The sequence below is a fragment of the Dipteris shenzhenensis genome, chromosome 21 (genome assembly GCF_047967505.1).
Source record: "Dipteris shenzhenensis isolate YYH24624 ecotype China chromosome 21, Dip_SZ_1.0, whole genome shotgun sequence".
In the NCBI taxonomy this organism is placed as follows: Eukaryota; Viridiplantae; Streptophyta; class Polypodiopsida; order Gleicheniales; family Dipteridaceae; genus Dipteris; species Dipteris shenzhenensis.
Window position 1 is genome coordinate 52617756 of NC_141616.1, and position 26510 is coordinate 52644265.

Here is a 26510-nt window from a genome sequence, read left to right on the forward strand (position 1 = left end):
TTAATAATGCGCCTCAGCTAGGAGACAACACATCGTCTCATACATATATGCTTGCCTCTGGGAGAATGCAATGGACACAATTACTCTCTCAATTTGGTCTTGTTGAACTCTGGAAAGAGACTCAGCCCTTGCTTCCTAGTTCTACTTTTCAGCATAGTGCACAGTCTTCTTATCAAGCCCACTTAGATCACCGGTATCTGTTTAATGCACAACAATATGGTGCCTTCACCTGCAAACATGTGGGCTGATTATGCTCTCCTGCATTCAGATCATGCTCCTTTGTGGCTGCGGTTGTGTTTTTACCTCTTTGGACACATTATCACATTGATGCTGATTATGCATGGACAGATTTTGTCTTCCGCATGCAGCATGTAATTTTGTGATTCCGGCAATAATTTTATGCGTGCTCTCAGAGAGGATGTTGCTAAATCTAAAAGTACCTATCAAGAATCGATAGAAATTAGTCATTTTCAAGAATTAACTCATCATGAGGCTGCGTACCTATGTCAGGCTATGCATTTTCTCCGATGCAATGACCAAAGGAAGGTTCAGAAATGGGAAACCAGGTCTAGGGAGAGGGCTTTCATTGACAAAGGCTGGTCCTCAAAAAACTTGCATTCTAAGAGGCAATGTGGCAACATTTGCCAGGTCAAAAATTCAGATGGTTCTTGATCAGTTCCAAAGATCATCTTGTTGAGGCTTGAGTTTCTCACTTTGCTCAACATTTTGGGCAAGTTGATTCTCCTTCACACGATGTGATGTCAACACTTGGCATGAACTCCTTTCAATATGCCAGTCCAATGCTACTCCACAACAGGCTATGCAACTTGAATTGCCCTTCATGGAAAGAGAGCTGAAAGATGCATGTGGGAAACGAAAATTCCAGGACAGGATGATCTAACGGTGGAATTCTATCTACAATATTGGGATGCCATTTCACCTGCATTATTATATATGATCAATCATGCATGGGACACTCAACAGATGCCAACAAGTTGAAAAGGGGCTTGGTGAAATTATTGTCCAAAAAGCATTTATGTGAGTCTTTTACAGATAAGAAGCCCATTACACTTATGCCTATCATCTATAAGCTGGTTGCTAAAATGATAGTGGCTCAGATCAAAGCCTTTCTGCATAATGGGTTGCATCCTGCTCAGTATGTTTTATTCCCCGCAGACATACTACTGACGATATTGCCAATGCCTATGTGGAGATAGAATATACAATATACACTGCGCAAGATGTTCTCCTGTTATTACAGGCAAAATTTGATAAATCCTTTGACACAAAACAATGGGATTTTATCTCACAAACCATGCAGGTTTTAGGATCTGAGGAAAAAGGCAGCATCTTATTTTAATTAGTTATGTCAAGAAAATCAAGCTGCTAGCATTCTAGCAAGTGATATTACAGATCACTAGACCCTTTTTTGTTCGGTACGACAAGGATCTCCTCTCAATGCGTTGTTCTATGCCATAGCTACTCATCCCATGCTACAATACAAGGATCATTTGGTAGATGCAGGTGCCTTGCATGGTCTAGAAATACATGGCAGCAGACCCTCGATTGCATAGGCTTGTGCTAATGATTCCTTTTTCTTGCCCCCGAATACTGAAAGGGAGCTTTCATGCCTCATGTGTGTTTTATCGCTATATGGTCTGGCTGCTGGGCTGCTTGTCAATTTTCAGAAATCTAAACTTCTGCCTCTCCATGAGAAGGCTTGGATCTTTTATTATGGCCAGGGAACATAGTTTTACCTAACCAGCCGGTACGCCATCTTAGTTACCCTTGGGTGGACAGTTACTTGCCATCAACAAATGGACTGGCTATTTGACATACTAAACCAGAAATTGAAATATTGGAAACTGGCAACATGGCCTTTGCACGTCCGCTACCACAAAGTTCAATCGATTCTAGGTGCCTATATCCAGTTTTATTTGCCTTTGACGATGTTTGCCAAGCAAGACATATCCTGTCTTATGTACACTATCATGGAGCTTTTTTGGAGGTCACACTTTTGTCGGAAAGCACTTAGGCTGCTTTTGGTGGATCACCTTTGCACATGCCTAAAATGCATGAATGGGACATTCTTTTAGGTCACATTGACGGTTAAGTAAAGAGATGTTCTTTTGTTTCTTGTTTATTTGCTGATTGGAAGCACATACTCTCCCATCTTAAATGGAATGGCAGGGAAGGTATTACCTTCTTCCCTTTTCTATAAGAGACAGTCCTCTCTCTCACAATCATAAAAGAGATCTACCATCTTTCTTTCATTGTGCTCTCACACCTCTTGCAAGATGCATCTATTCTATCCTACGGGATCCTACAATTGGTATCAGAGCTTTAGGTTCTAGATCTAGCCTAGCCTAGCATTAGATGCTATCTCTATCATAAACTACAAGTTTCTTCATCTTCTCCATTTTCCTCCTTCCCAAAATCTTTAAGAGCTCTGTTCTCTGCCTACAAACGACCATTGCCCAAACCCTTTGAGCTGCAAACTCCTCTTGTATGGGCGAACTTCCACCTGCAAGCTTTTGGTGAAATTTCGACTGTATGTGAAACGCCAACACTCACACTCTCTGACGCCTTTTCTTGCAATGCGACTTGCTGGAGCAACCATTCCAAAATTCCTCTGAGCCAAGCTTGCACAACAGTATGAGCTAGCTCCTGTCCAGATTTGAAGGGAAATGGTCCACCAAGGAGGGAGAAACAGCAAAAAAACCAGTCGACTTTCAAGCTACTGGCTATGGCGACGTGACGCGGCATTTCGCCTCTCCTCCTCAGTGGCTCTTCTCTGGTATACCAGCTTTGTTTCTACCTAGAAAGCCCTCTTTTCTTTGCTTTAAAGAGTGAGATACAAGCCCTCCAAGTTCAGGTCTCTGTTTTGGACAGTTTTGACAATGTTGAGTTTGATGCTACATTAGATGCAACTTTAGCATTTCTGATGTTTTAAAGTGTTGAATAGCTTCAGTACAACCATGGCTACAGCTTTGCTTTAAGTTGCTACACCTGGATTTGCTTGGAATGCTTTCATTTAGCCACCTCTATGAAGCATGCAAGTGAAAACATCATTTCCATTATGTTTTGTAGTATGGAATTCGGTTACAGGCTACTCTAAATGCTTGTATTTTGAAGCTCTTCAACTCTTTCTAGCCTTGTAAGAGAGTAGAAACTGCCCATTTTGGGTTAGACCCTCTCATGGCTATCATCTTGAATATGGATAAGTTCAATGGTAAAGGCTTTCACACATGGTAGATGAAGATTAAGTTTGCATTGATGAGGGAAAACCTCTGGGGGCTTGTCAAACCTGCTTCAACTACTTCTTCAACAGCCTCTAATGCTAGAGAATCCTCAGCTCCGACACATCCGGCAGCTAGAGAGGAGAAAGCCTATGGCATCATTGCTCTTGGCTTAGGAGATGACTATATTCATCACATTTCTGATTTAGAGTCTCCTTCTGAAGCTTGGCAGAAGGTTGACATTATTTTTTGTGCTAGCTCTCACATCTCAAAATTGTCACTTAAGATTGCTTTCTTTGAATTGAAGATGGCTAGTGGCACTCCTTTGGCTGCCCATGTCAATTATATGCGGAGTCTCATGACTCAACTTGCTTCTATCAACTCTCCAATCACTACAGATGATGCAATGGCAGTATTGCTCAAAAGTATGCTTGAAGATTATAATCATGTTGTTACCACTCTGAAAAATCTTCCTAATCCTACTCTTGAAGGTCTTATTACTGCTCTTCAAGAAGAAGAAAGGCACATGGAGCTCCGGAGAGGCAATGACACAGCCTACCAGAGAGGCAATGGCACAGCCTATGCCATAAAAATTCAAAGGGGCAAGTTTTCACCTTGCAAACATTGTGGGAAGACTAATCACCTCTCAAAAGATTGCTTCAAAATAATCCATGCAAACATTGTGGCAAAAACAATCACCATGAAAAGTATTGTAAAGCCAAAAAGGAAGAAACTACAAAGTCAGAAACTGCCAATCTACTTTCATTTGATGAGTCTCCACATGATGAAGACTATGCTTTTTAGGCACTTTGTTTTTTTGTTTATCATCACTTGGTCAAATTTTGAGGTTCTCTGCTTGGAGTAGTACTCCAAAAAGAATATGTAAATCACCTCTGGTCACCATATGATGTAGACCATGTGATATGTGTTTTGACTATCCCATTTCTCTGAAACTCACACCCTTGGGAACCCTTGCTAGCATGAGATCCTAGCCATAGATTAATCCTTGACCACCATGAGATGGCATGAGAAACTATAAGACTAGATGAATCCTTGACACTGCAAGAGGCAATCCCTTGAGGGGGGTTTGTTGGGGTAAGTATGATCAAGGGCTTGCTCTATGGTGCATGTGTGCATCTAGGGGAGTCACATGTGTGTTTGTGTGTGTTGTAAAGGCACATCAAGTGCTATGATGTGTCTAGTGTGTGACCTAAGTGATGATGTAAGACAAAGGCAATCCCACAGATGTAGGGATTGATTCCCACTGATGTAGGGACTGATTGCCACTATGTAGGGAAGGTATTACCTTCTCCCCTTTTCTATAAGAGAGAGTCCTCTCTCTCACAACAAATCCCCCTTGAGGGGGGTTTGTTGCGGTAAGTATGATCAAGGGCTTGCTCTATGGTGCATGTGTGCATCTAGGGGAGTCACATGTGTGTTTGTGTGTGTTGTAAAGGCACATCAAGTGCTATGATGTGTCTAGTGTGTGACCTAAGTGATGATGTAAGACAAAGGCAATCCCACTGATGTAGGGATTGATTCCCATTGATGTAGCCACTGTGTAGGGAAGGTATTACCTTCTCCTCTTTTCTATAAGAGAGAGTCCTCTCTCTCACAATCATAAAAGAGATCTACCATCTTTCTTTCATTGTGCTCTCACACCTCTTGCAAGAAGCATCTATTCTATTCTACGGGATCTTACACAGCCTCATGTTATAAGCATTGTATTTATCCAAGTTATAAGAGGCCTTAGCATATAGCATGTAGTCTGCATACCCGCTAATTGAAAATAATCAAGTAAAGAGTGACAGAGAGAATGGAGGCTCATCAGTGCAGCAAACCTAGATTACACATTCAACCAGGAGAAAAATGATACATTTGGCATTTGTGAACCTATGAGCTACATCTTTGCAGCTAGCCGGAAAGATTTACTGTGATAACAGTTGCATGAGAGGAAATATATGTCTCCTTGCTCCTTGAAAGGAAGCACTGACAATATGCTAGCCTATGGATATTATGGCCCCTAAACTATCATATAGAAAGATGGGAACCTTGCATATCAGTTGGAGCTGCCAGCTCCTTCCTGAGTTCATAATCTGTCCCACGTATCTCTGCTCAAGCGACATTTCAATCCCAATACACCAGGTTCCTTGTAAGTTCCCACGTGTAGATGACAAGGGTCACATCCTCTACAACCAAGATGTTGCTATGTGTAGATAAAGAGGCTCACATTGTATTGACATTAACCACTACCATTTAGCAAGTTTTCCTTCCCAGGCATGGGCAGGTTTAGCAAAGACTTCTGAAGAGTTAGTGGAGTGCACTCTCCAGTCTCTTAGACAGGCTGGTACTAGAAGAGCATGTTTCCATCGTCACTTCATTGTCCCATCATTCCTCTAGGCTCTACTACCCTATCTTTTGCTATGCACATTCTCAACACTTGTTAAGATGGAAATGGTATCATAATTGGGAAAGGCCTAGTGGCTCTAGATGCTAGACTCAAAAGCACTATGAAAGAGAAATTTGCCTTCTTTCAACATTGACATATGAATGTGGTGGTTCAAAGAACCCAAATCATCCTCGTTGCACCCTAGCTCCACACCCTACTCTTCATCCTCGCCACACCCTATTCAAGCTAGGGTGACACTAAGCTTCTCGCTTAAATGCCCCCCCCCCCCCCCCCCCCCCTCTTTTCCTTCTCTGCCTCACCTTCCAAGTGAGGCAGACACAATACGAGAGCAATATCGTCTGGTCTACCAGAAGAAGCAGGCTTTAGTTTGCCACAAGGAGGAGTTAATAACCATTTTGTCTTGTAACAATTCTAAGGACTTCTGGTGGAAGTTTCCCAAGTGACGATCCCCTTCTTCTCTCACGAACACCACACTATGGCACTCTTACACACACACACGCTATATGAAATCCCTCACCGGACATCACATGACCTCTCGCACTTACCATGTCCTACTTCCTGAAAACACTGTTCACAACCGGTGGTGTCAAACACGCACCTTTGACGGCCGATCGAAAGATCATGAGGGACTACATACTGAATTCATTATTGCATATGGAATAAATATTATGGCTTTTGGCAAAGCTTTTTAATGAAGTGGTTTGCACCGGTTTTCCTCACACCTCAACCCTTAACATCATCACTCCCATTTACAAGGCAAGGGATCCCATGAGCCCAAAAAACTACAAGACCATTTTGATCAAACATGTCATGTCCAAGATCTATGCATCAATGCTCGACACAGGTTTGCAGAAATCCAAGTACTCAAGGCCAAGGGGGGTAAGTAGGCTTTGGGGCTGATCATGAGACTCTAGATCACATACTCACTCTCAAAGGTGTCATTGAGGAGGCAGAGCACAAAGATAGATGGTTTATTGCTGCTTTGTGGATTTCCACACTACCAAGAGCTCACCTCATTAGACATTTGCAGGAGCTTGGGTAAGGCCAAAGATCATTTGGGCAATCATGGCACTCTACGAGAGGGTCTACAGCAAGGTTCGAATGGGAACACGGTGAACAAAGAAGGCCATGAGCACCATCGGGGTCAAGCAGGGTGCATGTTATTGCCAACCTTGTTTGGCCTCTACATAGATGAGCTTGAGACTTTCATCAAGACACAAGGGGGATGTAGATCCCCCTATACGTAGACGATGTGGTCTTACTCTAACGATTTTTTGCGGCGATTTCTAGAGGGGCGGTCCCCTTCACCACTCACTGACACTCAAGTTTGGCATATTATGAATCCCAAGCTTTATGATATCCCAAATCAGCCAACTCCTGACCTCTCACACATACCCTGCCCCACATATTTCACACTCTTCACTAGGGGGGTGTGAAGGATGCCGTGATGAAACTTCATAATGGCCGACCGAAAGATCATGAGGACCTATGCACTGAATTCATTGCATATGGGATTTATCTCCTAGCCTCTATCTTAGCAAAGCTCTTTAATCAAGCTGTTTGTCTGGGGTTCCCACGCACCTGGACTGTTAACACTATTTCACCCATCACAAAGGCAGGGGATTCCATGAGCCCAGAGAACTATAGGACCATTATGATCAAACATGTCATGTCGAAGATTTATGCAGCAGTGCTTGATTATGAGGTCAGTCGATTCGCAAAGATGCAAGGACTTAGAGCAGATGGACAACCTAGATTCCGATGTGATCATGGGACCATGGATCACATCCTCACACTTACGTGTATCATTGAGGAGGCGAGGGCATAGAAACAGAGGGTTTTTCGCTACATTGTGGATTTTTGCGAAGCCTTTGATACAGTTCCAAGAGCCCGCCTCATCAGGCGTCTACAGGACTTGGGTTATGACCAAGAGATCACTTGGTCAAAAAAGGATTTGTATTATATATTATTCAAAAAATATACATTTTTAGAGCCAAGTTTACATTTTCAGTAAGACGTTTCAAGATCATAACCGATAACCAGGTAGCAAACAGAAAACATCATCATTCGGAATCTGAATCTGATTTGTAGAAGATGTTCCCTTTGAATTGGCACTCTTCACTAAATATTCGGAGATGTTCCTGCTCATGTTCACGAATCCCTGACAAGAAAAGATCTAAATCACGATCGTAGATCTGAGATGCCTACTAACCAGTCAGCAAACAGATGATCTGCGTTAGTAACATTCTGACTGAATTGAAAATCGTTTCTGGGAATCCAAACAAACCATAAGGCATGTGCTCGAACAAGTGCCCCGTGAGAGTGTTTAACTGATGCTGCATCTCCAAAGAGTATGGCTTTCCAGTTCACTGGCTCCTAGTTGATTCTCTAGACCCTTTTGGCAGATAGGCAAAACACGAAGAGATGGAAAATATCTTCTTGTGCAACGCTTATATTTACCATCCCCTTTTCCAAGCCTCAGCCCCTCAAATTGGTCCAAACCGCTTTGTGTAGACATCTTCTCAGGTATTGTATTTGTCCAAATCAAGGAGAATCGCCTCCTCTAGCACTAAGGGGAGTCAAGAGCATTCCACATAGCATTGAGGACAGGGATCATGTCTCCTTCGTCCTCAAAAGGAGTAGAAACAAATAAAAGACGAGGCGTGAGGATCCAGCTAAACTCTAAGGAGTAAATTAACACTGACCCCCCCCTCCACTGAATATCCCCATCCCATAGGGCAATTCTTGCCAGTGACTAAATGAGCTTCCTGATTTGTAAGTTTGAATTCCCTCCTGATTTCAAGCAAATTCTTCCATCTGAAGTGTTCACTGAGCCACCACTGCCCCCACATCTGCAGACCCTTTTTAGAAAGATGACAAGCATTGATGAAGTCCTCATTGTCTAAAACAGCATTTCTGTGAATTGATGAGGACCAAATGGAGTCAAGTCACATAAAAGAGTCTTTCCCAGAGAACTTAATTGGGTTTTGATTGATTCAAGAGCATCCCATAGGGATTTCCACAAGGGACTTCCTTTTGTCGAGCAAGGTTCAGGGCTAAAGACTGCAGATAAGATTGGGTACCTCTTCCATCCCTTGGCTCTCACTCACCTGACGTGTTTAAAATTCCTGGATAAGGGCATAGCCCAGTCAAGTTCTGTATTTAAAAGGGCTTTTATTATCCAGGTTAAGGCAAGTTTAGCTGCAGACTGTTTGATGTCCACAACCCCAAGACCTCCTTCACTCTTCGGTCAGGTGCAGAAGCTCCATCTGACTTTTGCAATCCTGTTTGATCGTCCCCAAAGGAAGGACCTGCATTTTGAGATAAGCTTATCAAGCCCAGCTTGATTCGCGTGCCAACGTGAGAGCTGGAAAATAGTGATCGGATACAGGAAATGGTTGAGCACCATTCGTCTTCCTACAAGGTTGGCCTAGAAGCCTCTCCACTTCTCTAATTTAGAACTGAACCTGCTTAGGACCCATTCCCAGCGGTCCTTCATGGAGACGTCAAAACCCATGGGAATGCCTAACAATCTGAAAACAATTCCTTTAAGGATCGACTAACATTCCAAGTAATGTAGGTCCTCTTGCAGCTTTCCACTGAGCGTGCAGTACCCAGTTTTGCTATGATTGATCTGAGATCCTGATGCTGTCCAGAAAATTTCCAGATACTCCAAAACTTCACGGACATCTTGGGGGGAGTTCTTAGGAGTAAGATTAGTGTCATCCACAAATTGCCGCATAACAAGCTGTTTTCCAAATGGCATTTCAATACTCTTTAGTGAACCAGCTTGAGCTTTGTCAGTGAGTAGCCACCCCAGAGCATCCGCAGCTATAGCAAATAGTAAGGGGGTGATGGGACAGCCTTGTCTAATAGATCTTTTCAAGGGAAAAGGTGAGGACATCTCACCATTGATGCAAACCTTGGCTGACGTATTCGAGAGTAAGATTTGGACATGTGAGATATAGGTTGGACCCAATCCCATGTCTCTCAAGGATTGAATTAGGAAGTCTCAGTCCGGCCTGTCATAGGCTTTATCAAAATCAACCTTGATAAAACAAACATCCTGACCGAATTCCCTCGCATATTCACTGCCCCCCCAGATGTTGACAATAGCCTCAAGCAGAGGTCTACCCTTTATGAACCCCTTCAATTCTTGGAGGATCCACCTGTCCATCTTGTGTTGAATCCTGAGGACCAATGCTTTGGCAAAACAATTATAACTGCAGTTAAGCACGGTGAGAGGTCTCTAATTTTTAATGAAGTCTTTCTTGCCCTCATTGGGAATAAGCTTGATTATGCCACTATTTACATGATCAGGAAGAGAGCTAACTACTAGGCTTTCCTGCCATACCTCAAGGAGTCTGGGACCCACCCAATCCCAAAAGGATTTATAGAACTCAATTGGAAGATTGTCATCCCTCGGGGTCTTGACATCCTTCATAACATGAACAGCTTCTTTGAGTTCCTTCAAAGTAAAAGGGGCCTCCCAACTCTACAAATCAAGCCCAGTGGTTTGGTGACTCTCTGTTTGGCTGCCTGACACCTGTTTCTAGCCCGCACAACATCATCATTAATCTGCATAGTACTTGCAATAGTTTCCTAAATTGATTGCAAATAAACTCATTTTCAGCATCCGAGTGGGCCCACTTGTTTTCACCAATTTCAAGCATAGGAATTTCCTCAACTGCTCTTTTCCTGCGGATAAGTTTGAATGTCTCTTTGGGCCTATCTAATTTGCCTACCCACCATCTTCTGGTATACAATCTGGTTGCAATATATTTGATATGCTCAAGCCTGACTAGCTCACTCTTGGCAAGCCGTAGCTCAACCTGAGCCTAAATATCTCCTTGTCTTGCCTATGCCTCTAGGTTATCTCGGCGCTCTTTGGCAGCATCCATCCTCTTGCTTCGAATCTTATCTTTGAGTTTTCTAGCCCCTTTTTAAAACTTTATGGGTTTCAAAAACATTTCTTATCCAAAAGTCACCAGCTGATTCCTCAGTGCATTCCAAAGATCTTGATTTTGCATTGCACCGTTCCCAGCTAGAACAGACTGGCATTAGCCTTAAACCAGGAGGAGGATCTGCTTCCTCAGCCAAAGTCACACGTAACAAGCAAAGGCTTGTGATCAAAAATTGAGAGAATAGAGAAATTTGTACCTTCTTCAGAACACCAAAGATGATTTGGGTTGTCATGGCAGTTTACGAGAGGGTTTTTGGCAGAGTTTGGATAGGGTCTAGATGGATAGACAAGATCACGAGTACTATTGGGGTCAAAGAAGGGTGTCCTTTATCACAACCCTATTTGGCCTCTACAGTGATGAGCTTGAGACAGTTATGCAAAAACTGGGGGGGAGGGATGCTCTCCAGCTGGCACTCTGATTCAGATCTTGTTATACGCAGATGACGTGGTACTCTTATCTCTAGAGACACCTAGACCTTTTGTAATTCCCATGATTTGAAGGTCAAACATCCCAAGCCACTATGCATCGGAAGCAGTTCACTTTCGACCGGTCGCCGGTTGAGATTGTTTCATCATATACATACCTAGGGGTTCTCTTCTATGGACCTATCTTTACTATGAGACCGGCGATGCAGGCCCGATTGAGCACAGGATACGCTTCATTGGCCAGACTAGAGAGGCAGTGCTTTTATTCACATTTCCAGGACACCCGCGAACCAAGGGCTTGCTTTTTGACTCCTTGGTCCACCCAGTAGGGATGTACGGCAGCCCTAGTTGGGAGCCGGATCTGTCAATTATAGACTAGGCTCGGGTGGAGCGCCTACAAGTTCCTATGCTATCACGGATGATTCGCAGTAAGCCTTCAGTTCCTCACCAGATCATTCAGGTTGAGTTTAGCTACAACTTGATAAGCAATTCAGGTTATCACCTTCCTGTATCCGGCTAGGGGGTACGGAGATTGTACTTCTGGATGCAGCAGATTACCATAGCTAGCATTGTCCTCCTCTATGGCACTATCAGCACGTGATTAGAGATGCTGGTTTGCACGCACAGAGAGATGGTTTGAGCGACTGGGACTCCACATAGATAGACTCCTCCCCTTCCAATATAGCGTTGATGCATCTTTTTCCCCTCTCCTATCTCATGAGATCAACCAGGTCATTCATGAGGATCTTTTGCAGCTACACACTTTCAGGATCTAGTTGGGACCGAGTGAGCTTCCAGTGAAGCTCAGCTTCTACAGGGATCATTGTTTACATATCACAGCAGAGGCTTTTACCAACCCACCAGGATATATGCAGATCCACCTATGCCACTCACTGAGGATCTCTATTGGGTAGTTTTGGGTCTCTTCACATAGACTTCGCATTGACAGTGACAGGGCTGAGAGTTTGCCCAGGGAGAGGCACATCTGCACATTATGTGACACAAAGGAGACTGAGTCAAAGGAGCATTCCATTTTCAGATGCCCAGTATACTATGAGATTCAAGGACGCTTCTATTGCCTCTTCAGAGACAATTCTGGGATATTGCCCCGCTTTCTCTCCTTTCCAGACAAGAAATGCTTAGCTGCCTTCATTCACGATGCAGTCACACACCACGAGCATCTACTTCAATCACAGAGAGAGGAGCAGACCTCCTTGATAGACTCTTTTCAGAGCTTGATCACTGATTTCTTTCAACCAGACCAAGCGGACTCCCATACCACGAGGCCCCGTCATGGTCATGACACACAGCCAACGACACAACAGCTCAGACAGAGGGTGGATGCACATATTACACTTGGGGATATTCCTTCCCTATTCAAAGTTGGGGCTCCACCAACAAGGATCACAGTAGCCCTTGTCAAACGAGAGCTACAACCAGGAGACGACACAGGACCACATCCGCCGCCAGCACTCTATCTCTGACTTATGCCCTCACTACCTCATCCCCCTTGACGCTCTGATCATGAGGATGTTAGTGTTGTGTAGACGTTCATCATTCTTATATGACTATGTAGCACTCAGCACTTATCATTTCGCATTCTGCATTGGAGTGGATGCTCGTTTAGTAGCTCCACCCACACAACTTGTTTGTATCAGGATTTTTCACAGTCTCATAGACCCATCAATCTTTCAAAGACTTTAATAAACTTTCTTTCTTTCTCATTCTCAGCAAAGGGCCTCAAGCAATATTTAGATGCACTCCATATCTTCTACAAGACACGTGAGTTGAATGTCAACTTTGGTAAAACCAAGGTCATGATCTTCCAACAAATCCCGAGCAGCCATGCACACAGAGCAGTTCATGATGCATGGGTTGGTTGTCGCATCCTATACATATCTAGGGGTTCTTTTCTCTGGCCCGACCTTCAGGATGCGATCAGCGATGCAAATCCAACTGAGCATGGATATGCCACACTCGCTACACTTAAGCCGCAGTGGTTTCACTCTCATTTCCAAGATCCTCGGACCAAGTCTCTTCTCTTTGACTCCTTGGTCCACCCAATAGGCATGTATGGCAGTCCTTGTTGGGGGCTCGACCTATCAAAGGCAAATTAGCCTGAGTGGAGAGGCTTCAGGTTCTCTTGCTTGCCGTTTCAACCAATGGCTCCTGCTCCGCCAGGTCCAGTTCTGCATAAGCATCCCAGCCTGATACACAGGTCGGTACCACCACCTATGCGTGGTGTTGGAGGCACGCAGGCCTCTGTTAGTTCCCTCAACTTGTTTCTCGCACATCATGCGGGAGGAAGGTCCGCTTTATTCAGGTTTTTGAAGGCTTCCTGTGTGACCTGTTGGGGCAAGGTAGCAGGCAGAAGTGGCCATCTTGAGATCTTCATTGATTTGTAGGATTTGTATTGATGTCTATCTCCCACCCTCTTGATTAGGGTATGCAAGGTTATGGATTCAGACTTATCTCCCCACCTCTGATGTATTGGTTTTTTTAGGGGGTTTTGAGGAGGATTGGGACGGAGATAGTTCTCCCACTTGATTGCACTTCAGTACTTTCTTATTTTGAATGAAATATATTAGTCTTTTCAATAAAAAACAAATATGGAACAAAATTGCTTTTGCAATAGGACAATGCTTCCAGATGTAGAGCAAGCCAATTGAAACTATGCAAAGATACTGTCCTTCACTCAAAGAGGAGAGAGACCGATTTCTTTTTCCGATCTTGATGCTCGCATGATCTTAGAGGTAGCAGTAAAGCTGCATAATAGCAGATCCTCCTTTGTTCTGGCTGCAGCACAATAATGCAAGAAAAATTAGATGAAAAACCTAGACACCGAGCATTTCCATTTAACTTTGAAGTCCTTGATATTCACTAGCACATATTCCATGTCTAACCAAAAAAAAAAAAAGGAACACCCCTGCTTTAGAGAAGTACTCTGCGGACAGGTGAAAAAACGTACTGGAATTTTTGAAAACCCAAATCCCTCAAGTATCTCATAGGTGGCCTCCATGGTGCTTAGACACAACCTGAGAGAAACAGAAACCTATCTGCACTTAGTTTCCTTCATAGATAATGGGTGCCGCATTACAAATAACCCAAACAATGCCATTTACGTCGTTAATAGCTAAGAAGACTAATGGCAGATAGCCTGTAAAAAAACGATGAAGGTCACCTATTTATAGGAACAGCACCTATTTATATGAATAGGTGCAAAAAGTCTGAAGATGGTAGGATAATAAAACAAACTGCACAATTTTCCTTCCTGTTTCAAAATCTCAAAAATTCCACAGCTGATGTCTCTCTTGATCCACTGCAAATGGATGTAAGCAGTGTACCACAGGTCTCTCAATCGCAACAGCAAAAACATTTTGACCCGTTTATCTGCAGAACATAGAGATTTCCGACATATACAAAGTACTAGAGGAGATGTTTATTACCCTTGGCAGTAAAGAATTAGCTGGCAAGTTTGTAGGAGTAAAGTTGCTCCTCCTAGACCAGGACCAGTCCATAAGCTTTTCGCTTGAACATAGTGCAGTTTCAATCTCATGATAGTCACTCACAAGGTTGAAAACCATAAACTCCATCACACATAGCAGGGACTAGCTACTATGACATCTCCACTGACATCATCAGCGCCCAACAATGGGGGTAGACCATAGTATAAAAACATGCTCTCACACATACAAATCCACACACCCACACATACTTGAGCATTTTAGTAGAAGCCTTCCAAAAAGTTGCCACATATACTGGTGTCCACCCCAACATGGCAGCCAGTTCTGGTCTCTAAAATCAGTAGCTTGTGAATATGAGTAAAGTATCCCAATACAAATAAATAAAACACTTCGAAACAAAATGACCACTATAAGTTGCCATCAAGTTACATCTTGTGTGCATATCTTGTCATGCATGCTTCCATCATGCTGCCTGTCTTAGTAAAACTATTTAGGCAGGGCAATCATAAAATGTGTGCTAGAGGTGAAGAGATCCATAGAAGATCTTTGATGATTGGCCCAAAATGCTACCTCCAGCAAAATATCTATGTAATCCAGACAAAAAAATTCAAACAGATCACCTCATCGCATGGTGCATGGACAGCCTATCTACGGCATGCAACTGCACAATAATGAGCAACAGGGCTCATAGGCATGAACTCGTTTCTGGTGTTATAATTAGATTCTATTGTATATTGATCTCCATATATGGTAGTCCAGTCATCTGAGTTTTTCCATCGAATTCTTCATTTGCTAGTATCTAGCATCATATGCAACAGCATGTCAACTTAGTATCTCATTGCAATATGAATTGGCTTCAACTCTTTCATACTGTTCTTATATGATTTGGCTTCAACTCTTTCATACTGTTCTTATATTCTTCTATTCTATCTCAAAATCAATTATCAATAATCATAGCTTTAAACGAATTCCAACCATTTTTTCTGCTTACAAGATAGAGCAGAATTCCAATAAGAAATATTTGAGGGTATGACGGGGATGATGACCAAAATTTCCTAATCATGTGTGGCGAGTAAAACCTCATTACTATCCACTTTTTTGCTTGCATAGGCTATAACCCCATGTTCTTATTTCCAGAAAGCTCCCAGGCCCCTTCCACTAGCATCGGCTTTGATGATAAAGGTTTGCTGCAAAGAAAGGTAATGAAAGGTTGGTGAAGTCATTCTCGCCTTTTGTGCTCTTCAAAAGCTGACTATGCAATTCTGTCTCAAATAAAATAATTCCTCTTCAAATGACGAGTTAGAGCTGCAGCCCACTGGGCATACCTTGTTATAAAGTTTCTCTAAATACCTGTTAAACACAAGAAACCACATACTTAAGTGTTAGTGGGCTGAGGCCATTCCATAACAGCTTCAACCTGATGCATCCTTCAAAGCTGATAATACTTAGCCAGGTCATAAAAGAGCATTTGGAAATTTCAGCACAAATTTTGTTAAATGGAAGTGCAGCAGCAGACAGGCGAGGATGATTTGGATGGGGGTAGCCAGGATTTTCAGCCACTTTGCCCACTCCCCATTCTTTATGACATGGGGCTCAGTGGCTTGGCTTTCTCTTACAGGGCCTCAGGTATTCTATGAGAGACTTGACTCCTCTCGGGCCATTTCGGTTCGACGTCATCAGATTGAGTCCTGTTCGTTGGATGTGGTACCACACCTTCCTTTTTACAGCTGTACATGCCTCTGTGGATACCTCTTGGGAGATTCTAGCGAGCATAGCATCCTAGCATATCTGAAGAGCCAGATGCACAAAGGCTTTGGAGGGTACTCAAGTTCATTCCTCGCACACATTGGCAAGTATCTGGACTGACACCGTACATACTTTGATGGCCGTATGGACGAATATGCAGGGAGACTCCTGTGCAACCTCAACTAGGAGGGCTTCTTTCTTCAGGGAATGGAAGGATTCTCCTTTCTTCTCTGAGACTCCTACAGGGTTGAGGTGGCACTTTTAGCCTCAGTCTTGGTTGTTTTCCACCTCACTTTGAGGGGGTTTTATTTATCCTCATGATTTCATGATGTATTCCTCTTCCTAAAGTTTTACAAGAGATTTAAAAAGAATGTGGTCATATATATGCTTAAAGTTTATATGCTGGGAACTCCAGGAAAGACGTCACCTTCAAAGTTGAAGACCCTGATATGCAAGCCTTGCTAAAGCAGTTTACAGATTCGTTTCTAGTCTACAGGTAATCATGCTATTTACCTAAAAGAGGGCTCCAAACCTGTTAAAAAAGTTCCCAATAGGCTGTCTAAGTTGGAAAAAGGGCGGTAGACAGATAAAGAGCTTATGCAGAAAAGCTTTATATGACAGTCATCCCCCTTTTGCATCTACGGTTGTGACGAGAATCCATCTTTTAGGCTGTGTATTGACTACATAGTGTAACCTTTAAAAGCAGATTCCTGTAAGGTGAGCTCACAGGGGCCAATTGCTTTACCAAGAATCAAGATAAATCTCAGGTTTGGGTATCATTAAATAAGAAATCAAGGAAGGGAATGATTTTCTGGACTGAGTGGTTGCAGCCCTTTTTTTTCAAGTATGCCTTGGTATTCTTATGATATCCTGTAAGCAAAGAGCATCTTGAACACGCTAAGCAAGTGTTGAGGCACTTCCTTTTTTTTTTTTCCCAAGAAAGAGACTTCTATTAAGTAAGAGAAAAAACCCGCGAGAGCAAGCTCAAAGCTATAACCTCCATAGGATCACTCTTAACACCATTCAGCTACGAATTTGGGCTTGCAACTTGTGTACAAACTTGGTCATCCTGCTCCTTTCATGATGCATTTGACAAATAAAGAATTTTCCAGAACAGCCTGATATAAACCTTTGACGCTTCCTTGTTGACAAAGGTCAGACTATTGGCAAACAATCTCGCCTACAAGGAGAGATAACACAAATGTTGAGGCTTGAATTTTTCCTTAGTATTAATCTGCACCCTGCAACCAGCTTCAGCTTCACCCCACCAAGGATGAACAGAATCTTCCAAGCATTATTTGCAAATGCACTTTAGCCTTGTCATCCCTAAACAACAGCTTGACGTAATCTTCCAATTTACACAACCAATATTCTGTTTATGTAGGGCATGTGGACTCTCATTTGAACTTTTGGAGGATTATGTCCTTCCTTTGGCACTCCCTCATGTAGATTCCAAAATGTTCCCCAAAGAATAGGCCATAGTTGACGCAAGTTGAAGAAAGGCAAAGCCACCTTGACATGAGGGTCCTGGATGGATGAGGTCACTTTCTTGTCTTAGCTCCTCCTCTTACCATTGTTTCGACTGAATCATTAGATTCCATTACTTCCAGGCTCACCGACATCAGCCTTGTGATAAGCAGTACCTACATCACATTAAATGTGTGGGTGTCCATAAGATAATCTCTGCTAATCTAGGATTACATACAGATTAACCCCCTCTGAACAATTGGTAGATTATAACTGAAATCCATGGGGCTCTTCCCTTTGACAAGTTGATTTCTCTTGATTATCAATATCTCATATTCAAGACTGACTTCCATCTCATCTTAAACTCCTAGTCATCTTGATTCGTCATAAATTCTTGAGTGAAAAATTCAAAAACGTTCTTTACATGAAAACTTGGGAGATGCAACCAATGGGATGTAAGTTGCCTTATTTGGCCCTAAGGATCAATAGTTAGAGAACCCTTGAGACTAAGGCCATCGCAAGGGTAAGCCTAGCAAAGGCAAGCCCAAGAAGGACAAATCTGACAAGGGAGCGGACTCTTCAAATGAAGAGAACAAGAAGAAGAGAAAGAAAAGAAATGATTTTATTGTGATGAGCCAGGGCATTTTGTGAAGGATTGTAAAAAGAAGAAGCCTGATCAGAAGACGAAGGGTGCCAGCTCACCTCCCCCCTGTGAGCCCCCAAATGAGGAGTGCATCGGGGGGGTAGACCATAGGACATGGGCTGCCACATGGGGCAGCACATGGGCTGCCATGTGGGCAGCAAACAAAGAGAGAAACTACCTAGCAAAGGAGAGCCACCATGGAGGGCAGATGTAGCAGGAAGTTTCCAAAGGTTGCCCATGCTTGGAGAGGACAGGGCTGCATAGGGAAACCAGCACGCAAGGGCTGCATGGCCAGGAGGATGATGTCAGCAGGGCAGGGGATCTGTACGGAAGGCTGCGGACAGGTGTACGGACTGTTTGGAGCAGCTCCGGAGGTCTGCAGTTCGTGGATGATTTGGGTCCACATGGGCCTGGTTTGGGGCACACAACAGGGTTGGGAACAGCCTGGGCAAGTGGCCGGATGCCAGGTCAGGCGGGCCAACAAGAGCCCTCAAATGGGAGCCCCTTAGGGAATTTATAGGCTTCCCCCTCCAGTCGGCTGGTAGGGGGGAATCCAGTTGGCCAGTAGGGGGGAATCCAGTCGGCCTTTATAAGGGGGCTTTTGGGGCTCCACAAGGCATCACTTGGAGCAGCCCTCAGAGGAGCAAAAGGAGCAGCATGTTGCCTTCCTTGGGCCTACATTTAGGAGGTGAAGGAGGCACAAAGAAGCTGCAGACTTAGCTCAGAAGGTGCTGCCCACCTAGGCTGACTACCCGGGCAGTAAGGAGGAAGGATCACTGGACAGAGAGTCTACATAAGCTCAGAGGAGCACGCGGGCTTAGAGATCTAGAGATACCAAGCAGATAGGAGGAGGACTTTGGGTAAGATCGGACAGACGGAAATATATCATTGTCGCTTACTGTCCGTAAGGCTCAATACCAAAAATCAAAGGTAACTTTTAACCCTAACTATAAAGTTTACACAAGCAACGGTACATTTTTACCTATTTCTTGTATACATTTCCAATACTTAGTCTAATAAAACGAGAAGCTACAAATGTTGCACTTTAAGATTGCTATGTCAATCTTGTTTTGAGTGGGAACAGCATTGGTTTGGGCAATGCCGGGGTATATCAACATTTCCCCATACCCTACCTAAACATTATTACTTGAATATGGAGATTTAGATTATATTAGTGTCCAGAGTTTTCTCACAAAGCTCAAGGTGAAGAGCTTCTTCAAAAGCTCTACGCTTTCAGTGCATAGTAAAAGTGTCTTTATGACTACTTGATCTGCAAAGACCAAATATTTGTACTGCCAAAACCAACCTTAGCTTCTGGTACCCACGTATTACTGGATCGAACATGGACATTAAAATGACCACAGACTGTACTGTTGACCAAAAGGTAATGAGCCTTGAGCTTCCCACATTTAGAATCAAGAGATAATTGTTTTAAGAAAATAGAAGCTTCAAAATGATAGTATCTTTGCATGGTTTTATGGGACGCCTATGCATTTCAACTAAAATTTCAAGTGCCAATGGGGAATATTTTTTATTCTCTTCAACAGGTTTTATGTGCCCCATGTTCAAAGCTTTAGTCCTACATGTTAGCCTTTTACACAGCTTTATGTGGACTTCTTGCTACAAGTCCACTTACTTTATTATGTTGTTTAATGTTCTCGGTTTATTATCAGTCGAAAATAATAGACATTCCAATAGCAAGGTTATGGATCATCTCTTGCCATTTGTTTTCATAACAAAATTATGTAATATCTCTACATACGATATTGGTTTGTACATTAAACATGCTAGTGATATTCTAAAAGTATCATAAACCTATATATGAATGCCACTTAACATTAATGCCATAATATTCATGTTCTTATATTTAATACTTAGCATATTATATTTTTTTCATCTCCAACAGATTACATTCTAGGAAGTCTCCACCAACCCCTAAAATTGAAAAGGAAAGCATAGTTTTTCCAAAAACCATGCAAAGCTGCTGCCTTTGGGGAGGATCCATTGATCTGTAAACCTCAAAGCTTGAAGCACATTGGGCAGACACCCATTAACACAAAATAAAGAAAGAAAGACCATTTTCTTTCTCTAGCTTATCCAGTACAAAGCATTACCTATCTTGAGATTAAATTCGGAAAAGAGACTGCTTGTAGTACACAAACATGTCTACGCACACCATCATAGAAATACCCATTTGCAGTGACATTCAATGCAATCCAATAGGTACAGGCAAGGCAACCACTCATCATCCCAAAAATCAATATGAACAATTTCCTGTAAATCTAGATGCACTTTCTTCCATGCATGAGTGAAATGGGCTTACCCCCTTTCCATTTATATGGATCCCTATGGACAGGTCTACAATAAAAGTTCCATTGAGTTAGTGCAAGGATGACTCTTTATTGTTGTGTGATCTCCTACAAGAGCATATATTTCTGACTCTATTCCACCCATAGTAGAGGTGCTTTCAACAGCATGATGTTGACAATGTCAGCATGTAAACACACTGTAAATCTTCTTAATAAACAAAAAGAGATATTGCATGCATTACACATAAGTTTATGTCTGGGTGCATTGATAGCTTTACCAAATTTACCTTTCTTGTATTTATGAAGCATTGGATAAAAAGTGCAAAGAATGACTAGGTCCTCTTTTTATTACCATTACTTTCTAAAGTTTAAGAATGTAAAGCAATATTATGGAAAGGATCAACAAATTGGTTGCTTGACCCTGAATCATGGTATGAGAAGAGGAGCTTCATAGAAATTGACTATTGGTTTCTGTATAAGCTGAGGTATTTGATCTTATATACGCTTAGACAGTATACAAAAGGTATACGGGAACCACAGATATTGTTAAAATTTTGTTTAGACTTTGTACATATCCACAATGCTACAAGCATAGGTGTCCAAGAGACTCACTCCTTGGGGTATGGGATTATGGCCCTTTCTTCCTATTTTGAAACGTAAGGCACAGTCCTAAAAATTAGTATGACCTAAATTATGAACATAAGTCAGGAGCTCATTGTGCGGTCTGTAAGGTAACTCATCTCGCATAACTGACTCCACATGCAAGCTCTACCTTCAGTTATGTTGCCTCAAGGGCAGTTGGTACCTTGACGTCATCTTTTGGGTAAGAATCCATATCAAGCTCTTGTTATTTGAAAGATGGTCAAATATGATCTGAGACCTTTCAAGTTTGGGCGTGACTTGAAATGGAAAACGTGGTCAGTCCAATAGCTCCCCTCCGTATGCTTGTGAATTGCAAGTAATCGTGTGTAGAAGTTTACAAGACTGGATCAAACAGACTTCAAGTAAAACTTTGTGCATTTTTGTAAGCATCCTTAACCCCTATTACTATCTATGTAATGTTCTTGTTAGATCAATGACGACTACATCTTGGGGATGATACTAAAAGCAAAATGGCTAGCAATTGGTGTGAACGTTGTTCCTAAATGTGGTGATCCTGAATAAATATGTGTATGTTTGCATTTCGAAAATGTACAAGGATGGAGGCTAATAGCCTTAACTTGGGGACAGTCCATAGAGAGTGATCAACTCCATCCATGATGAGGAGCAACCTTCTACTGCCTGAAAGGAACTGTAGAAAGCCCTGTGAGTTTATTAAATATCAAAAAGGAAATATGAGGTACCTCTCAGTGCCTTTTGGTGTGTCACTCTTAAGTTGCGGTGGCAAGCTAAACACGATCCAAAAAATATCCAGGCTGACTAACTCTTGTATTGCTTTCACCGGATGATCACCCATAAGCATCAAGTCAATCTGCAAGATATCATCAAAACCATCAATGCAGCCCTGAATATAATCAAATCAACAAACACGGCATTACTTACATATACAATGCTCTTTCAGATAATAGATTACCTCATGGCCAACCCGCTCTGGACTAACTTTATTTGCCAGTGCATTCTTAACTACCTTGTCAGAAGCTGCATTCCTCAAATCATCTTGAAGCTTATACTGAAATCTCGCCGCTGCAGATGTCAACTGAAAGAGATAAACATCCTAAGCATAGATAATGCCAAGCAGTATCTTAACTTATGTCATCTGCAGGGTTTAAGTGAGCTACAGACACACCAAATCGGATTGCCCTTAGGACGCGGAGTGGATCATCCATGAAAGTATCCTTTGGAGGCAAAGGTGTTGCAATGATTCCATCCTTTAAGTGGGATATCCCTGCGAAAGGATAATAACTAACATATAACACCAATTGCAGAAGTGACAATAGGACACCAAGATAAGGCTTCACCAAAGATTACCAAATGTTTAAAAATGATAAAGATGATACTTTACCTTTCCCTGTCAAATCCTCCACAGAATTCGTATTGATATTGTAAAAAAGGCTGCAACCCATCATAATTTTAGTGCTTCATAACTAATCCTTATGGATGGAAACAGCTTTATCATATCAATAATTCGACAGAGTAAGGTTCAGTACTTGAGAATTGGGGGGGAAAAAAAAAACGGCTTTAGCAACTATACTGAGATTGAAAAAAGATTCCATGCCCGTTGTCTCTAAATGATAATAATACAGCATGTGTTTTCAAACATCACCATATCTCAAAAGATTCAATTTAAAGAATATGTTTGTGAAAAACAGCACAAAAAGGACAATCCAGTTTGGCACCAACATGATATAGTCAATGCTTCATTAACTTATTACCCACCTCTCATCGACCCCTAAAAACATATTTGTAACTTTAACGGCATTTTAATTGTTATGCTCATTAAGGCTTACTTGGAGCTACCAACAGGCTAGCTAAATTCATATGATCAAATAGGATAGTTCTAGGCGACTCATGTAATGGCCGTGCAAGCTTCCTTTTTTTAACTTTGAAGTAGAGAATATAAACACCCAGACTTATTGCTTACATTCATGAAAACTGGTTTTGCTAAATCTAAGTACTCGAATAGCAAGTGTCTAAAGAAAATCCAAACAACACTTTACGATGTAAATTGGATTTTAGGTTGGCTTGGGAACTCTACATTGTGTTTACCGTTCTGGTTGATAATGGACCAGGCTGAATCTTGCTCCCTGCTGTACTTTTTAATGACTGCTGCCACAAGTTTTACTAACATGACGGACACATCTTTTGGGGGGAAACAACAACTCTTCAATCAAAATCTTCAGATCTCTTTGATTCACTGATCTAACAACCGTCGTAAGAGTAAGACATTCAATTCCAAATTGAACCGCTTATATCTAGATGAATCCAGAAACATGCCCAAAATGAACCACTCTTGGTTCGAAAAGGTGAGGGGGGTCAGAACATCCAGACTTATAAGGCACCTCGATGTACTTGAAAAGTTATTCTTATGTTACTGACAGGATTCTGACAGGATTAAATATCAGATGCACAAATCATATAAATGTGCCTCATGCCAATTACTTGCTCCATTGAATTTAGTAACCCTTACATACTTTATGTCGGCCTCAGCCAAAACCCTTTACTCTACACAATTGAGTCTCTCATACTGCATCTTTGGTACCATGCCTAACTTTCTTCTGAGGCTCCAAGACCACCAAAAGAAGAGCCAAACCCAGACTAGGTCCTTAAAAGAAGATTCGACCACCAAACGAATAGCAGCAGAGGCCCAATGCAAAGGTCAGAGCCTGTGGAAAAGAGAACTCAAGAAGCCATTCAAATTTCAAACAGATAAAGGTGGGGATCAAAAACGCATGGACACTACACAAATGAGAAGTAAACAAAGCAGCACACAACGGTGCAACAAATAGAGCATGAGACTTGTACCCATCATATCACTGCAACACAGAAATTCATCCTGTATTTCCCATCCATGAATTTCATAATGGATCTGTTGGGTATTCGGAGCCACGTGTGTGCGTGTTTGAGAGTGGTCTTTTGTGAAGTGGTGCTTAGACTTGACCCTTCAAACACTCTAAGCACCACTTAAGATAGACCACTCTCAAACACAAACACATGAAAGGGTCAAGACTAGATTCTGTGTGACATCATCAGTGATATTCTTATGTGGTAAGATAAGACTAGGCCTAGCCTATAAAATGAGGCATGTACCTTTCAATCAATCAATCATCTGCAGTACTTGTCTCACTCTCCCATGTCCACATCATGTGATCTTCTCCTCTGTCTTCTCCTCTCTTCACCATGGATTCCTTAAGATGGTATCAGAGCAGAGAACATCACCTCAGCTTCGACATTCTCTACCTACAACATGACAGCTTCTTCTGGTTGCCAAGCCTGACGTAGATATCCTATTCTATTATGCTGCCACGTTTGAAAGGAATGAACGCCGACCTTCAAATATAGTTGTGCCCTCCAGCTCATGGTCTTCCTCAGAAATCTGCCACTTCTATGCATGCTAAACTCTGCCTCCGTTTTTCTGAATCAGCCGTTGCCTGGTACAGCCACGCGTGGAAGAAGTAAAGTAAATCGAGAAAACATACCCTAGAAACTTAGTTTGGTGTTGCTTGTCGTTATAGCTGATCCCAGGGAAACTTCTCCCTGTGTTATTTGTCTCATGCCTCTGTGCTGTCTCCACCAGCCAGCTATGGGGTATCACCGCATTTGCAATTGTCCCAATAAGCAGGAAGTATGAATGCATCCTTTAGTTTCCAGACCCTGACACTGTCTAGATCTGCCAGAGTTATAGCATTGCCTTTGGAATCCATCACATAGGCAGGTTTCAGCTCCAGTCCTTTCATCATTCCCAGATTTCCCACCAAATGGCTCCAAATCTTCACTTTCCAGATCAGATAATTTGTCCCGTCCAACTTTCCAACCTCATGGAAATTTGGAATGATTGAGCTGGATGCCATCGTAAGGTGTAGATGGCTAGAAGTCTCTTACCCTTTCCTGCACTCAATGCAAGTCAAACAAACACTTTAATGTGGAAGCTAGTTCCTACTCGGCAATGACACCACCCTTCAGTTTGAAGAAGGTCCCAGTCGTAGATCTCCTAGGCTCTGACTCAGGAGCTTGACTTGGAAACCACGGCTATCCCAGATTGAGAACCGGGCTAATACAATGTTAGAGAATATAAGATTATGCATCCTCTACCATGCAAGGTCTGGATACCATATCATAAATAGAGAGAGCTTGCTTCCTATAGACACCTCCCCGCAATGGAAGACACCGATGAACAATGAGATCAGCAACTTTGCATGAGACAACTCAATCCGTCTGCATGCAGGTATAAACTAAACACTTTTGGATCTAGAGAGAGAACACTCAGATGTACAGCCAAAAAGAATATGTATTAATGTAGAAACCAAGTATAAAATCGGCCAACACGTGTACCAACACCTCCAGCATACTGTCACTGAGTTAAGACACCAAAACCGGCTCCATATGTTGTGCCTTCTGCTTAGGTAAGACACCAAAACCGGCTCCATATGCTGATCCTTCTGCTGTACATTCATCCTCTCTACCACGTGCCTTCAGCAGGCTTCAGTCACTACCAAGGACAAGGCGGTGAGCTCCTGTGCTTACCTCCTGTGCACCAACATGCGCTCTTCTACATAGTGTAGATCTGCACTGTATGTGTAGATCTGCACTGTGTGTGTGCCCTGGAAGCCCTTTGGCTGCCTGCAGACAGAATTGCTGGGACCTCCAAATGAGGCCCCTTTTAAAGCTTATACGTCCCTAGGTCTCACCAACTAGTCTGTAGGACAGACCAACCAAAAACAAGGGCTGACTGGTCTGCAGTAACACAAAAGGCTTGAGGCCAAAAATTTTAAGTAAAGGCTGTATACTTGGAATTTGATTAAACACGGATCAAACATAGCGAGACTTCTTTGGTACAAGCCAAGAAAAGGTGTGTCCTCCTTTTATGTGACAACTCATGAAAAATATAGTTTGTAGGCCAAATTCTCCTCCTTATTGTTGGCGTTGTTGAGTTGGATTTTACAGCTTAGTAGGCACTGGGTGTGACCAAAGAGATCCATTCTTTCAAAACTAAGATAGAAGCTTAGTCTTGGGTTATTGATGTGAACATAAGCGTAGCTTTGCTATCAAGCTATTTTCTTTTCTTATTTTAGCTTTTTTTTTCATTCCCTCCTCTTTTTCTTTTTTGCCCCTTAGAGTGACCATGCTTTCTCCAAACTTCAAGGCCCAACTTAAAACAGATACCTTCATAAGACTAGAACATATCC

General features: G+C 42.4%; 1 protein-coding gene across 7 annotated transcripts in view; it reads right to left on the bottom strand.

Annotated features, from left to right (window-relative positions):
• Positions 1 to 26510, bottom strand: part of LOC147889054 (Polynucleotide adenylyltransferase family protein) — an 80704-nt gene that overhangs the window by 33948 nt on the left and 20246 nt on the right. For all 7 annotated transcript variants that reach the window (XM_087392754.1, XM_087392755.1, XM_087392753.1 and 4 more), the window contains exons 5-10: positions 22670 to 22719; positions 22454 to 22552; positions 22241 to 22350; positions 22011 to 22138; positions 14007 to 14073; positions 13751 to 13834 (exon numbers count right to left, since the gene is read on the bottom strand). In XM_087392754.1, the coding sequence (XP_087248880.1) occupies positions 13751 to 13834; positions 14007 to 14073; positions 22011 to 22138; positions 22241 to 22350; positions 22454 to 22552; positions 22670 to 22719 (538 nt within the window). The remainder of the gene's footprint in view (positions 1 to 13750; positions 13835 to 14006; positions 14074 to 22010; positions 22139 to 22240; positions 22351 to 22453; positions 22553 to 22669; positions 22720 to 26510) is intronic.